This window comes from Arachis hypogaea, chromosome 3 (genome assembly GCF_003086295.3).
Source record: "Arachis hypogaea cultivar Tifrunner chromosome 3, arahy.Tifrunner.gnm2.J5K5, whole genome shotgun sequence".
Taxonomy (NCBI): Eukaryota; Viridiplantae; Streptophyta; class Magnoliopsida; order Fabales; family Fabaceae; genus Arachis; species Arachis hypogaea.
The window spans coordinates 130,633,338-130,648,724 of NC_092038.1; the positions used below are offsets into that span (position 1 = coordinate 130,633,338).

Sequence of the window (15,387 nt, forward strand, 5' to 3'; positions counted from 1 at the left end):
TTAAGAACTTAAATTTTGACATTTCAAATAAAATTTGTATGAAGGAATCTAACTAGTCCGAAAACTGTAGTTACTCTCATCTTCTTGAAACCGCATTCTTGTTTCCTTGCTCATGTTGTTTGAGGCACCAAAACTCTACGAAGTTCCAATTCCAATGATATTACTTCATTTTTGTGTCTCTTTACATGGTAAATCTAAGTTGCTTTTTCCTGTTTTTCATTATAAACCATGGAATTCTTTATCTTTTATTGAATAAAATATTAAAAGTAATAACTTTTTCTTTTTGTAACATCTTATGATTCTTATCACTCGACTTTACACTCTTTTAAATTATAAATGTTTAAAATATTTTTCCAAAAAATTATTGTAATATGAACAAGCTTAGGCATATTGTCTGCTAAATTGAATGTTATATTATATCTTCCTGTATTTTTCTTATATTGTATTTTTCTAATATGTATATTAAAAATTTGATTAAAAGATGAATCAATTTGTCTGACAATAATAATTCTCAAAAATTTATAAACAATAAAAATTTATCGAAAACTAAAATAATCTATTTAAAATTATTAGGAACCAATTTGAGTATTTATTTATTTGTTTTAAGTGTTGCATAGTTAAACATATATGACCACATTATTCTAAAACCGAAAGTGGCATGTTTTTGTGGCATCATAATATTCCCTACTTTCATATCATCATACTCAATTTTATAAAGAAAAAAAAAACGGAAAGAAAAAAAAAGGGGATAGAAAACAGAGAAAAAAGAAGAGAGTTAAGAGGGTCACTTCATCCAAAAACAAAGCCCAAAGAACAAGGGGACCTTAAAAAAGATCTTTGAACTTCAACATAATTGCCATGTCATCGATCAAGGTTACCCTGTAACAACGGATCCGTCACCGTCCGATCATCATCCATCTTTTAAATCCGAGCTGTCCATTATAATCCCCAAAAAGGATGAAGGAAGAAGGTGGGCGAAAAAGGGGAACTGTTTGCATCTTCTTTTTTTATTTTATTTTTATTATTTCCTCTTTTTTCTCTGCTTTGCAATTTTTTTTAATTTATTTATGCTGCCTATTACCTTTATATCACACCACTAGATCTTTGCAAGTGCCACCCAAACCAAAAACTGTTCCTTTGGGTGAAAAAAAATTGAACCCTTCCTCTTACAACCCCAAAGTTTTCATTTTTAATATTTGGGGTTAGTGACTTAGTGGAGTGTGCACTGTGCCAGCTAGCTACTCAGCTGCCTCATCAACCTGCAACATACATCAATGGCGACAGAAGAGGATACTAAACTTCCTCCATACCCTGAGGTAAACTTAGCTATCTTTTAACCTAGCATTTTCTTCCCTCTTTTTAAACCCTAATAAATATATAAATCAATATCCAAAGAATGTTCCTAGTGAAGCAAGTAGAATTTTATGAGTATCAAGGTCGTTTGAATTTTTTTTTTTTAAAAAAAATTGGTTTCATTTTCTTTTTTGGCCTACATCTTCATTTGAGTTTCAATGTTCCCTAATCGTTATAGGCTGATTTGGTTTTGTTCACCAACTTGAATCTACTTAGTTGAATTAGAAGGCATGTTTGGAAAAAGAATTTAGGGTTTGTAGAAATTTTAACGAGAATGCAACACCCCAAAGTTGTTGTAATTTTGACTGGGAGAAATATTGTTTATCGTTATTATGGGATCTGAGAGTTGAGACTCACTTCATGCAATTTTTACACTTACCATATGAACATGGCAGAAACTCATCAATTTAAGCTATGATTTTATTTTATATATGTTATTTTTGAAAAATACATGTATGAAGTTGTATCTTTTTGTGTGTGTTGGGATTGTCATATGGTGCAGATGATAATGAAAGCAATTGAAGCTACGGGGGACAGCAATGGCGCAAGCAAATCAGCCATATCAAACTACATAGAGTCCACCTATGGGGAGCTGCCAGCAGGGCACACAGAATTACTCTCCCAACACCTCAACAACATGAAGGAGAGTGGCGACCTCACGTTCTTGAAGAACAACTACATGAAGCCTGACCCTAATGCTGCACCAAAGAGGGGCCGTGGCAGGCCTCCAAAGCCCAAGGCCCCTCTCCCTCCGGGGACAGTCCTGTCCTCACCAAGGCCCCGGGGACGTCCCCCCAAGGACCCTAATGCCCCACCTACTGCAAAAGTGTCAAGTGGCAGGCCTCGAGGCCGGCCCAAGAAGGTTCCTAGGACCACAGACGAGCCTTTGTCATCGACGTCACCTTATGCTTCCTCCACTGGAAGGCCAAGGGGCAGGCCTCCTAAGATGAAGCCTCACATGGCAGAAGTGAGTGTTGAATAATGAGAAATATTGTGTGCATTTGTTTTGTTGAGTATGTCAAACTAAACATACATTTGGTTACTTTTAAATGAGGTATGGATGGATTCTATCATCCTATTTGAGAGTAACCAAGTGTATAACATCAAATAAGTACGAGGAATATCCCAGCGATGTAGGACAACTTTAATTTCCTCTTTAGTAGTAGATGTGGACTTAATTATTAGATTTGTGTTTAATTTGCAATGCTGTTTTGTAAAATTTGTGTAGTGAGTGATTAGCTTTTGAATGACGCTTTCGTTCTTGGTCTCAGATTGTTAGCCAATGAGGACAATGACTAGAACTTGTTAAGCTTTCGTTCCTGTCGATTGTGGTGTTATAAATCCTAACATCTAAATTATGATAAAAATGGGTGCTGTTATTTTGAAATATCATCAACGTTAGATGAATTTAAACACATTTAAAGTTGAACAAATATTTGATATACGGTATCTACATATAACAATGTTATATATAAACCTTGTTTATCGTTTAGCTGGAAAAAACTCATTTAACATTATGGATAATGAGGATCAGGAGTTAGAGTAAGAATTATGACAGGTAAGAAGCGGGAAACGATGTTATAAAAAATTGTTTGACGATGAAGTTTGGTGGATATTAAGATGTGGTGTGCAACTGCAAGAAGTAATTGCTCCTAATCTGTTCCCTTTAATATGGTCCCAGCTAGCAGTGTTGAACGACATTAGTGAATTAGTGAATGAATTGGTGTCACATCTCGCAACACCCAATTAATTGTGCATCTTCTTCGGCATCTGATTCCCTATGGTAGTAGACTTGTAGGGACTGGTCAAACCTTTTTTCTTGACTTGGGACTGGTCAATTTGTCGTTGCTAAATTTAGTATATAATGGGAACTTTTTAAGTTGAGACGGATTGTTTAGATTGTTTCCTTGAGTACGTCTCTGTTTTTTCTTCTGGGCAAATCAAATAAACAACCCATTAGGATTTATAATTTACGTAAATGTTATAAATATAAGGAGTGGACGTGAATGTTCGAAATTTATGTAAACCGAATCCATATAATTTGATTTGCCTTCATTTTATGTAAATCGAAGTAAGCTAATTTGATTTATTTTGGTTTCATGTATATAAGAGTTATTACATTCGATTTATCAATAACACTCATAATTCGATTCGATTTATGTAAGAGACTCTTAATGGTTAATCCATGTAATTCGAATAAATATGATTCTATTTATACGTAAAACTTAATCATGCTATATCGAAGATAGTAGATTTATTTGCAACACTCATAATTGTGCATCTTCTTTAGCATCCGTTACCTATAGTAGTAGACTTGGAGGGACCAGTCAAACCTTTTTTTCTTGACTTGGGACCGGTCAATTTGTCGTTGCTAAACTTAGCTTATAATGGAAATTCTCATGTTGAGAGGGATTGCTTAGTTTGTTTTCCTGAGCACAAGAGTACATTCTCTATTATTTTTCTTTTGGATAAATCACATAAACAATCCATTAAGGTTTATAATTTACGTGAATATTCTAAATATAAAGATAGACACAAATCTCCTAAATTTATGTAAATCGAATCCACATAATTCGATTTACCTTCATTTCATTAAGCTAATTCGACTTATTTTAGTTTCATGTAAATCCAAGCCACTATATTTGATTTACTAGCAACACTCGTAATTCAAATCATATTGATTCGATTTAGTCATACGCCTATAATTCGAATTTTGTTGGATCGATTTATATGTAAACCTAATCATGGTAAATCGAAGATAGTAAATTCAATTTATTAGCAAAGCAATGCATATGATTAAATTAAATTGACTCAATTCAATTTACGTAAGGACCCCGTGTTATATAGGATCATAACGTGGAGTGTTGAATAGAGATAAATTCACAATGGTTAGTAAAGAGAGTTTTATAGTTCTTGTGCATTAGAAAGACACGACTAAGAAAAAAATATTTATTGATAAGAATCTGTTGAGTGTTTTTTCAGACCTTCTACGAGCCTTGTTGATTTTCAGAATACCGTACTACAGAAATTATGATTACATGGAATGAAACAGATAGAGAAGTTATATTATAGAATTCCAAGTTATGTTGTTCGCGATGGGGTGAAGTACGACTCGTTTGTGATAGACAGTGAGCGAGGATTTGCAAGTTTTATTTCACTGTTGTCGCCAATTTTCGAAGGTGGGAATTTCTGAACTATTGGCCAAGCTTGTGGACGTGGTCTCTAGCTCAGAAGATCGAACTGGAATCATCAATCAGTAGCAATGGCAACAGCCTCCAGTTCAACCTTGTAGTTGTGTCTTCATCTATGCATGTACTGGCATCTGTGGGAGATTTGATGGCATCTCCGTCTTTCGCATCTGATCTACATTGCAATGAGATTGCGAAAATAGGTGCTAACATGAATACTATTGTTATGATCCCAAATTTTAAGGAGATTGGAGAACTAGATACGGTAGAAGACGTGCTAGGGGATGATGATAATGTTGAACCCGCCATGATTGACAATGACAGCGATGATGACATATGGAGGAGTATTCCTATTGGGGTTGGTGGAGCATCAAGCTCGAGAACTCAACAGTACCACCACACTTTTAGACTCTAGACTTAGATGCCATGAGACAGTAGGGTTTCCGGATGTAGAAGTTTGTTTTGGGGCCAAAAATTCACAGGACACTCTAGGTCTAGCTGAATTCCAAGTCAGTCAATAGTTTTAGAATAAAGAGTAAGGCGTCTTATGTGTGAAGACTTATTGTATCCACCATGAGATTGAGTACAAAGTGCTGGAATTGAACCAAGTCAAGTACTACAGAAAAGTATATGAAGTTCGGAACAACTTCAGATGGTTGATTCGGATCACTTTACGACAATGGAAAGGTATCTAGGAGGTCAAACGGTATAACGGACCTCATACATGTTTGGCCACCTCGATCTCCAGTGTTCACAGGAAGCTTGACTATCATGTGATATCTACTTTCATCCTTTTTATGATCAGAGCTGATGCGGCTGTGTCCATCAAGGTTTTGCAGAATACGACGGATGCACATTTTGGGTTTAGACCTATGTACAAGCGGGTATGGTTGGCTAAGCAGAAGGCCGTCGCGTAGATATATGAGGATTGAGAGGAGGCCTATAATGCCTTGCCAAGGTGGGTACTTGGTGTGTAGATAACAATGCCAGGTAGTGTTGCAGTTCTGAAGACGAGTCACGTATGAGTTGGAAGCCAAGTTAACGGGTCATCAGCATTTTTTTATTTACTTTTTTGGTTATTCCCATCGTGCATCAAGGCATTCAAGTATTGTGAATGTTGGTCAATATTGAGTATTGACGAAACCCACTTGTACGACAAATATTGGAAAGTTTTATAATCTCGCTACATACGGTAGCCACTAAATATGTATGAATGTACAAGACTTGTCACCGAAGAGCTGTGTGGATAATAGCATCATGATTTACACTCTCGCGCACCTCCTGACTGTCTCCTTGTCTATGTCATGGAAAGGTGACTGAATGTCTCCTGCATCCAAGTGCACTTCACGATGAAGTTGTTGATGCAGTCCGCCGGAGGCAACACACCCAATAACTCCTGGAACCAATCTCATGCAGGTCAGCCACCATAAATATACCGCTCGAAGTCTGTCAGGCATCCATTGACATACTATCTATTGATGGGAAGGCCTATCTAGTACACAACACCCTGTAGCGTAATTGTGCACTCTTCGAATGACATGTGGAAGGTCTGCTGCGTCTTAGGCCGCCACTGCTCGACAAATGTACTGAACAGCGTCTCATCTAACCTAAACCAGTGGTCGTTGAGTCTCATGAGATGGGCTAAGCCAGCCATTTATAGTTACGGTATGATTCTGTTGTCTAGGGGCATATCATGCTATCTCCTCATGCTGATGATACATCGGTGGGCTACACGATGATGAAAAAAATTCTTTTCGAACCATGACAATTAACAAACCAATTCACCAATAGGCCATTAAGTAATGCAGACATTTTTCAAAAAAATCATATCAAAGTTTTATCAAAAATCACCTAAAGCGGAGAACTCTATTAAAAATAAATATTAATATAAACTATATTACAATCCTGGACATAGATAACCTAACGTTCAATAATTTAATTAAATTGTATTAAACTAAATTAAATTAAACTCTAACGGTACATAGTTAATCTAATATTCAAGACATAAATTATAAAATTAAACTAAATTAAATTACATTAGTTTAAACTCTAACATTTAAGGATTAAATTAAATTAACTTTAAATAACTAAACTAATTTAAATTATTTTTAAACAAATTAAACTTTTACTAAATTAATCCATTATATATATCTAATTTTGAAGCAAAAAATTACCACATGGCATCTCCTCATGATACCTAAATTAGAAACATTTCCCGCCTTTTTACTCCAATAGCAAATTTTTATAGAAATGTTTCCCGCTTCTTTACTCCAATTACAATCCCCAATTGCAGATTGAGATTAAGTGCTTAACAAAAACCTTCTTCCAATTTTAACCCTCTTTCACCTTCAAAGTTGCTATGCGTTGTTCCTCCTAAACCTTCGTTTCCAACAGCTTTCGCAACCTTCAGAGAATGCTGCTTGACGAGTCACTTCACTGGGTCTTCTTCTTTGATTTCCAAATCGCAACAACGCCCTCTACCATCAACTGAGTCGCTCAATCATCTGTTCTCTACCACTGTTGACGATTCAATTCACCATCTTACCACTGCATCAGCTACTTCAGTTTCATTTGACCAACTGTGTAATCCTTTTTACTCTTACCTTGATCCTAATATGATTGGAGAGTGGGTTTGTTCATAACTCTATGCTTATATTCAAGCAAGAGATTGGTCAATTGCTTTACTTTCTTCGACTACATAGTACATGTTTGATGAATGTGAACTTAATAATCAGTGAAGTGCTTTACTTCTTTTTTCTTGCACATTACATATTTGTTGGATTGCTAGGCCTAAACTTATTGCTGATTTTTTAAAGTATTACTTCCTTGCACATTACATGTTTGATGAATTGCTTTGTATTATAAATATTAGGTAGCAGAACTTAATAATCAGTGAATTGCATCACTTCCTTTCTCTTGCACATTACATGTTTGTTGAATTGCTAGGCCTAAACTTAGTTGTTGATTTTTTTATAGCATTGCTTCCTTGCACATTACATGTTTGATGAATTGCTTTGTATTATAAATATTAGGTAGCGAAACTTAATACTCGGTGAATTGCATCAATTCCTTTTTCTTGCACGTTACATGTTTGTTGAATTGCTAAGCTTACCATAATTAGTCACGGCCAGAATGGTGCACCGCTTATCTTACTTCTATTCCTTACTCTTCCTCTGTCCTTATTTTTCTTCTTCTTTCAAAAACAAAGAACACTTAACAAGAACAAAGTCTTTCCACCAGGTCCTAAAGGCCTTCCAATAATTGGAAATCTTCACCAGTTAGATACTTCTTCCCTTTATCTTCAGCTATTCCAATTCTCAATGAAATATGGCCCTATATTTTCCATTCAATTAGGTCTAAAGTCAGCAATTGTTATTTCATCCCCTAAGTTGGCCAAAGAAGCATTGAAAAACCATGATCGTGAATTTGCTGGAAAACCAAACATGATTGCTCAACAAAAACTTTCCTACAATAGGTTGGAGATATTTTCTTAATTTTATATTCTTATAAGCATACTATAATATACTAATTCAGATTGAATTTTATGTGGACCTAACCATTGTGGTGTATTGCATTACATGATATAAATTGAAATTTTAATGATCATATGAACCTCATTTCAATCTATTATACATGTTGTAAACCCCGCTAATATCGGTAAATAATTAGTTAATAAATTGTATTTTAATTAGAAAAGCTAAAAATGTAAAACTAATATTAATATAAGATAGAGCTCATCAAAACGAGAATTTTGATATCAATTTCAAAAATTTGGCCTAAAATCGGATTAGAAGGGCCAAACCGGTTGAATTGGGGTCCAAACCGGACCCGTGGGTTCAACCGGACCCATAATATAAAAGAAGCATCAGCTTCTTCTTCCTCACTTCATACACCACGCAGCAAATAGAAAGTGGAAGAGGAGGAAATCCCTAACCTTCATCCAATCTTCAAACCACCGTATCTTCCTCATTTGAGCTCCGATCGCCGCACCGTTTGCAGCCACGCGTCCAGCGCGTCGAGCTCTACCTTTCTATTGGATCAATTTTACTAGTAAGCTTCACTTTTGAGTCAGAATCTCTACCTCCTTTCTTTGGTAAAATTGAAAATCTATATTGAATCTTGTCCAATTTTTGTGTTTTAGGTTCAAGTTAGCTTCCGGGACTTATGGACTCAAGCTATTGAGAATATGGGTATGGTAAAAATACCCTAACACTAGCTCAATCTTGTTTTTTTTATGGAAAAACTGAAATTAGAATATGTATATGTATTAGGTGTAGACTAAGTGGGTATATATGCTTTGGAATTGAATTGGGAATATTAGGAGGCTTGTTGGTGATCAAGGCTTGGTTTGTGGCTATTTTAATTGAGCTTGGAGGGACTGTGTTTTGTGTTGTGAGGCTGCCTTGGGTGAAACTAAGTGGTCGGCCAAGGTATGATTTAAGTTTCGCACGTTTAATATTTACGGTGTTGTGAAAACTTAGATTAGAGGAACCATAGGATAAGTTGAATTGTTTGTTATATTTAATGATTAGCCTTGTAATGTTGTTGGAATAGATTTGTTGGTGGATATATATTGGAATTATGAGGTGTGGAAGTTATTAATGGTATGCTCTTGTATTTATTTATGATGGATTATGGTTGCTGTTTGTTAATAAGGATGTAGAGTTGTGTTGTGGTGGTATTGCATATGCTGTAACTAATTCTGTGATGATCAAAATTGCGTGGAACCAAGTCCTGGTTAAACCTTGAAATATTTGGAACTGAACTGGAGAATTTGGGATCTTTTCGTTAAATATATTATTTATGGTGAACTTTCAAATTGTAGTCGTGGAATCTGATTTTTACTGCATAATTTTTAGAACAGCAGTAACTTGTTGGCTCTGCTGCGAATGTTTCAAAATGAATTTTGAAATGAAACCAATTTTAAATAAAGCTTTAGTCCTATTATTTTAACTTCGTAAAATTTCAAAATGGTTGGACTTGTGGTTTTAAAGATATGAATTTTTGAAATACGATGCATTATACAATAAAAGCCAGATTCTGTTTTCTTAGATCAGCAACTTTGAGCGTTTATAACTTCTTATTATGGATGGATATTCAAGTGCAAACAATTGGAGGTGAAAAATTATTATGCTTAGCAGTTGTGATTTAAATTTCAGAATTGTCCATGATTTAATGAGTGAGTTATGGGACTTGGAAGAGGACATATTCATTGGCCTTTAAAACAGAATTTTGCAGAAAGTTACTCAACTTCCAAGTTACATAACTCCTTCATTAAAAATGATTTTTACCTGAAACTAATTGGAAAAGAAACCTGGATATGTTAAGTTGAACTATATTAAATTTTAAGGCGATTGGATTTAATTTGAATTTTATATGGAATTTTAGATATCATATGCTGCTGTTATTTTCTGGTTTCTAAGCACTGTAGAGCAGTCAGTGTTTCTCCTTGGTTTCTGAGGCTAGTTAAATAAAAAAATTGTGATTTTTTATTTGTTAGAAAGCTTATTCCGAGGTGAACGTCTGGACATAAAGTTTGCCCAATTCCGAGTTCATTTGTTATATTAAAAACAGAAAAGAAAATAGAGTATCGAGGATGTCTTAGAGATAGTCATGGGTCCGAGAAGTCAAAGATTAATCTTCGTGTTATGTGATTGATTTAATGTTAAAGTTGGGTTGATTTTAAGATTATTTGATATTAAAAAGGCTGAGAAGAGTTTGATAAATGGTTTGGTCAGGACCCGGAAAGGGTAAATGTGATGAGTTATAAGGGAATGATGTGAAAGCTAAATGAATACATGTTACTATGGCTATAAAGAACGAATGTAAGGAAATGATGATGATAAATGATGAGATTTGGGAATGACTGTGTGTGGCCGAAATGTTCGATTTGGCAAGTTGAGGACGAAAGTTCCCTCTCTTGTCGTGATGCAGGTGTGGGGAAGGTGGAAAGGTACTCTCTTTCATATTGTTTCCCCCACATTCTTCTCGGGTTGCAAGGTGGAAAGGCACACTTCTTCGAGTGGAAAGACACTGTCATTCGTATATCCTCTAGGAGAAGGTGGAAAGACACACTCCTTCGATGTGGAAAGGCACTCTCCTTTGTTTATGATCCTCCTAGAGATGCGCAACCTAGAGACCAATGTCTGGGTTAGCTACCAGATGTGTCGGATTCTGGCAAAGTAACCGACACGTGAGCTCACGGCCAGTAGGATAGACATTCATCATATGCATTTGTTTGTTTTGATTGCTATGCATTTCCTGGGTTGCTTAATTGATATATATATCACCTGCTACCTGTTATACTTGCTACTTGTACTATCTGCTCATTACTTGTGCGTGAACTTGTTTGGTTGCTTGTTTCTGTTGCATTATAGATGATGGAGGAAATGAAAAAATGGTTTGGTGTTAGATTAGGATTGAAATTGAGTAAGTTAGGTAGATTTAGAATACCTATAACTGTTTATGGCTTCTGTTTAGTAATTAAGTTGGATAATTGAATAACGAAGTTCTAGGATTGCCTATGGCATTCTCAGGACCTTATTTATTATACGCGTGGCATTTTTACCATGCTGAGAACCTTCAGTTCTCATTCCATACTGTGTTGTTGTTTTTTAGATGTAGGTCGAGAGGCTCCTCGCCAGGCGTCTGGATCTTGGGAAGCGAAGTAGTCCTTGGGTGTATTTTGGGTTTCTGTTTGTATATATGTAGATATGTATTTAGCTTACTCTCCAAGTAACTTATGTATGCTGCTCCTCTTAGAGGTTGAGGGAGAGATAGGAGTTCACTTTGGTACTTTGGTGTATTTTGAGAATACTTATGTATGTTTATATGTATATATATATATCCTCCGGCCAGCCTTAGCTTTGCAGGCTGAGTCAGGAGCTAGTTATGTTATTTCGTTGGCTTTTCTTTCTCTCTTATTTATCTTTATCACTTCTTTTTAGGTTTCTTAACACGCAAGTAATTCGATTCCTCGAGCGTTGTGCTTTTCATTTTGCAAATTTGTTTTACCCGTTTTTCAAGGTTCCTAGTTGAGTATCTTTTTCCTTATTATTATATATACTTTTTTTTACTTTTAGAAGTCGTAATATCATACTATCTCAGTCTTATGACTTAAGCATAAGATTAAATATAGTAGGGTGTTACACATGCTATCATTCTTATTTCAATCACATATGGCATTTAACTTGAATTTATACATAGGTTGTTTATACATATCTAACTAATACTTATTCATTAGTTTGTATAAATTTTATTAGACATCTTTAATTTAAATTGCTTTCTACTTTAAATTATTATATTATGATTTAATATTTGATATTAAAGCTTATTAGTTTATTTTGTTATAAGTTTTACAGTTATTATTAGAAAGAAAAGAATGAATTCTACTAAAGATGAGTGCAGAAAGGCTAGATTAAGAAGAAAATCAATATTACTACTGAAAAGAGGGTGACAAAAAAGAACTGGGGACTCTCAAATTGATGAAAGGAATATGAAAAATTTAGAAAAAAAAAGTGTTAGCTGAAATCACTAATAGAGAGTCAAAAAAGAAAAAGATTTTCATTGTTATTGGTGAAAATTAAAAAAAAAAGTTGCATGGATAAAGATTTTGTTGCAAGTATTTCATACCTACCAGCACATATGTTGACTGATGAACTTGAAAGACTAAAGTCTTTTACACAAATATTTTTTAATCCCAATGCATTTCAATATGGAGTTTCTGCTGGTCAAGATTATTCAAATACAAAGAAATCTATGACACATCCAAGTTGTCATTTATCTTCTGGACGACATGTGATCAATGGGATATTTTCTCAAGATTCTGAATTTGATATTTTAGAAGATGGATTAGTTTCCGTTAGAGTTGATTATGATTTCAACTATGATGATATTTCTGGTGAGTTTGCTATGATAAATTAATTTTTTTATGCTATTAGTAGTGTTATCCATTCTTTGAGTTAGTTTAGTGTTTAACTTTTCTATTTTATATGCAAGCAGCTTCTCAAAAATTTTACTCTCTAAGCATTGGTTTATATGAAAGTAACACTAATTTTCAAGAAGGTACTATTATGCTATGTTTTTATTATATTGTTCCACATATATTCATTTTGTCAATTACTTTTACATTTATTTCATTTTGAAGTTAAATTTATTTAGTTGAGAAATATTATATTTGATTTGATACAGGTAATGGTCACCAAAAAATAACTTTCAGTTCACATATGGAGGTAAAATGTTACTTTTCACCTATAAATATTCTTTTCCTTTTGTATTGTATATTCTAAAGAAAAAATTGTCATATAATGCAGATTATTTTGATTTCGGTGATCCAATTTCAATTTGTCAAGAGTGTGGTGCTTTAATATGGTATGATAAAAGAAATCGAAAAAATAGAAATTATATCATTCCAGAGTTTAGTCTATGCTGCAGTTTAGGAAAAATGCAATTGCCTTTTCTAACAGAGCCTCCTGAAGTTTTAAAAGAGTTACTATATGACTATAGTTCAAAGCATTACAAGAATTTTCAAAATAATATCAGAGCACATAATCAAATGTTTGTATTTACTTCTTCTACTTGAAAGGTGGAGTCATCTATAAACAAAGGCCATATACGTGCTACAACAGTCTACAAGATTAGTAGAGAAAATGTTCATTATATTGGTAGTTTAATGCCTATGTCCGGTGAAAAACTTAAGTTTGCTCAGTTGTATATCTATGACACAGAAAACGAAGTAAACAATAGGATAACACCATTTAGGTAATTTGCTTTATCTAAACTTAATTACTAATATTTTGTTTTTTTCATTTATATTTTCTGTCTATTTTCTGTATCATTTTGTTTAGCTATAGAAGTTCTTTTTTTTTTTACTTCTTTTTTATTGATGTTGTAGGTCAAATGATTCTGAATATGCTATTTACCCTGAGATTGTTAGCAAGTTACAAAAGATGGGAGAATTTATATTTTGCCTGATATTTTTGAAGTGGCTGCTTTAGTTGTTGGTGATATTGATTCTCTTTCATCAACTAGAGATATAATCTTAGAAAGGCAAGATGGTCACTTAAAGCATATAAATGAGATTCATGTTGCTTATCTTGGTTTACAATATCCACTTCTTTTTCCATATGGAGAAGATGGCTATAGAATTGATATTCAACATAAAACCATTGGGAGTTTGAAACCTAACAAGAGGAGCAAATTGATCATGCGACAATTTTTTGCATTTAGGCTTCAAATGAGGAAAACAGAAGCTCCAACAATACTGGTTTCTAAAAAACTTTTTTCAGCAATTTGTAGTGGATGCTTACACTATGATTGAGTCAGAACGTTTGTTATATTTTAGGATTCATCAAAAGGAACTTAGAGCTGAAGATTACAAGAGTTTGAAAAATGCTAAATCTACAGGTCAAACAAGTAGCTCAAGTGTAGGAAAAAGAATAGTTTTGCCATCAAGTTTTATAGGAGGTAGGCGTTATATGGATGGCTTATACCATGATTGTGTTGCAATTTGTGGCCATGTTGGTTATCCAGATTTGTTTATCACTTTCACATGTAATTCAGAATGGCCAGAGATCAAGCGACTTTTAGACCCTTTACATCTCAAACCAGTAGACCGTCCTGACATTGTTTGTCGAATGTTCAAAATGAAGCTTGATATGCTAATTAAAGATTTGAAAAAGGAAAGATTCTTTGGTAAAGTTGTTGCTGGTAAGGTGTACATTAAAAAAAAGTATATACTATTTTTAGAACATTAAGTATATCTATAGTTGCTAATACATACTATATTATGATTTATGTGCAGATGTTCATACAATTGAATTTCAGAAACGAAGTCTACCACATGCTCATATTTTGATATTCTTGGATTCTTTAAGCAAATTTCCAAATCTAAAAGATATAGATAAGGTAATTTGTGCTGAGATTCCTAATAAATTTGAGCATCCAGAGTTGTACAAGGCTGTAAAAAAATTTATGCTTCATGGTCCATGCGGTTCTACAAATATATTTTCACCATGCATGAAAGAAGGTCGTTGTTCAAAGTTCTATCCCAAATCTTTTACTGATTTAACAACTATTGATGCTGAAGGGTATCCAATATACAGAAGAAGAAAGACTGGTTGTTATGCTGCAAAAAGGAAATGTGGCTCTATATAATCGCTATGTTGTTACTTATAATCCTTCTTTGCTAATGAAATATCAAGCACACATGAATGTTGAGTGGTGTAATCAGAGCTTAGCAATTAAGTAACTCTTCAAATATATAAACAAGGGTTATGATCGCGTCACTGCTATTTTAGATAATGCTGATGATAGTGAACACTCAAATAAAGTTATTGATGAAATAAAAAACTGTCTTGATTATAGATATATATCCCCATGTGAAGCTGTTTGGAGAATATTTACATACCCCATTCATTCTAGAGAACCTGCTGTATAGAGATTGAGCTTTCATTTGCCTGGTCGGAATCCAATTCTATATGAAGTTGGTGAAGATATTGATGATATTCTGTCAAAATTCGGGATTGATCAATCAATGTTTACTACATGGATGGATGCTAATAATAGTTACTCGGAGGCTAAAGAGTTGACATATTCTGAGTTTCCAAGATTCTTTGTTTATAATAAAAAAGAAAAAATATGGTAAAAAAGAAAGTGTGGCTATACTATTGGAAGGCTTTATTATGTACCTCCAATATGTGGAGAGTTATTTTATTTACGAATGATGTTGAATTTTGTTCGAGGTCCTACCAACTATGACCAAATCAAAAGTTCAAATGGTGTTATTCACAATAGTTTTAGAGATACTTGCTTTGCTTTGGGATTACTTAATGATGATAGAGAATAT

General features: G+C 34.0%; 2 protein-coding genes across 10 annotated transcripts; both read left to right on the forward strand.

The window, feature by feature from the left end:
* The first annotated feature begins 954 nt into the window (after positions 1-954).
* Positions 955-2,623, forward strand: LOC112791639 (HMG-Y-related protein A). Its single transcript, XM_025834550.2, has 2 exons — positions 955-1,316; positions 1,856-2,623. The coding sequence occupies exons 1-2, from the start codon at positions 1,275-1,277 to the stop codon at positions 2,333-2,335; spliced, it is 522 nt and encodes a 173-aa protein (XP_025690335.1). The 5' UTR covers positions 955-1,274; the 3' UTR covers positions 2,336-2,623.
* A 5,800-nt stretch (positions 2,624-8,423) lies between these two features.
* Positions 8,424-14,909, forward strand: LOC112791640 (uncharacterized). 9 transcript variants are annotated; one of them, XM_072233529.1, is made up of 9 exons: positions 8,424-8,591; positions 8,683-8,731; positions 8,863-8,971; positions 11,489-12,441; positions 12,543-12,605; positions 12,732-12,772; positions 13,126-13,301; positions 13,435-14,249; positions 14,344-14,909. In XM_072233529.1, exons 4-8 carry the CDS (start codon positions 12,141-12,143, stop codon positions 13,535-13,537), a joined length of 684 nt encoding a protein of 227 aa, XP_072089630.1. In that variant the 5' UTR covers positions 8,424-8,591; positions 8,683-8,731; positions 8,863-8,971; positions 11,489-12,140; the 3' UTR covers positions 13,538-14,249; positions 14,344-14,909. The 9 variants fall into 9 exon arrangements, 8 of the variants coding, with proteins under 8 accessions (XP_072089630.1, XP_072089632.1, XP_072089633.1 ...); XM_072233531.1 differs by lacking the exon at positions 13,126-13,301; XM_072233532.1 differs by lacking the exons at positions 11,489-12,441; positions 12,543-12,605; positions 13,126-13,301 and adding an exon at positions 12,854-12,911.
* The last annotated feature ends 478 nt before the right edge of the window (positions 14,910-15,387 follow it).

Bases quoted from the DNA above. Each gene is read 5' to 3' on its own strand.
- LOC112791639 (XM_025834550.2), top strand. From the start codon at position 1,275: ATGGCGACAGAAGAGGATACTAAACTTCCTCCATACCCTGAG. The intron at 1,317-1,855 runs GTAAACTTAGCT...CATATGGTGCAG, and splicing joins AACTTCCTCCATACCCTGAG to ATGATAATGAAAGCAATTGA.
- LOC112791640 (XM_072233531.1), top strand. From the start codon at position 13,853: ATGATTGAGTCAGAACGTTTGTTATATTTTAGGATTCATCAAAAGGAA. The intron at 14,250-14,343 runs GTAAGGTGTACA...ATTTATGTGCAG, and splicing joins CTTTGGTAAAGTTGTTGCTG to ATGTTCATACAATTGAATTT.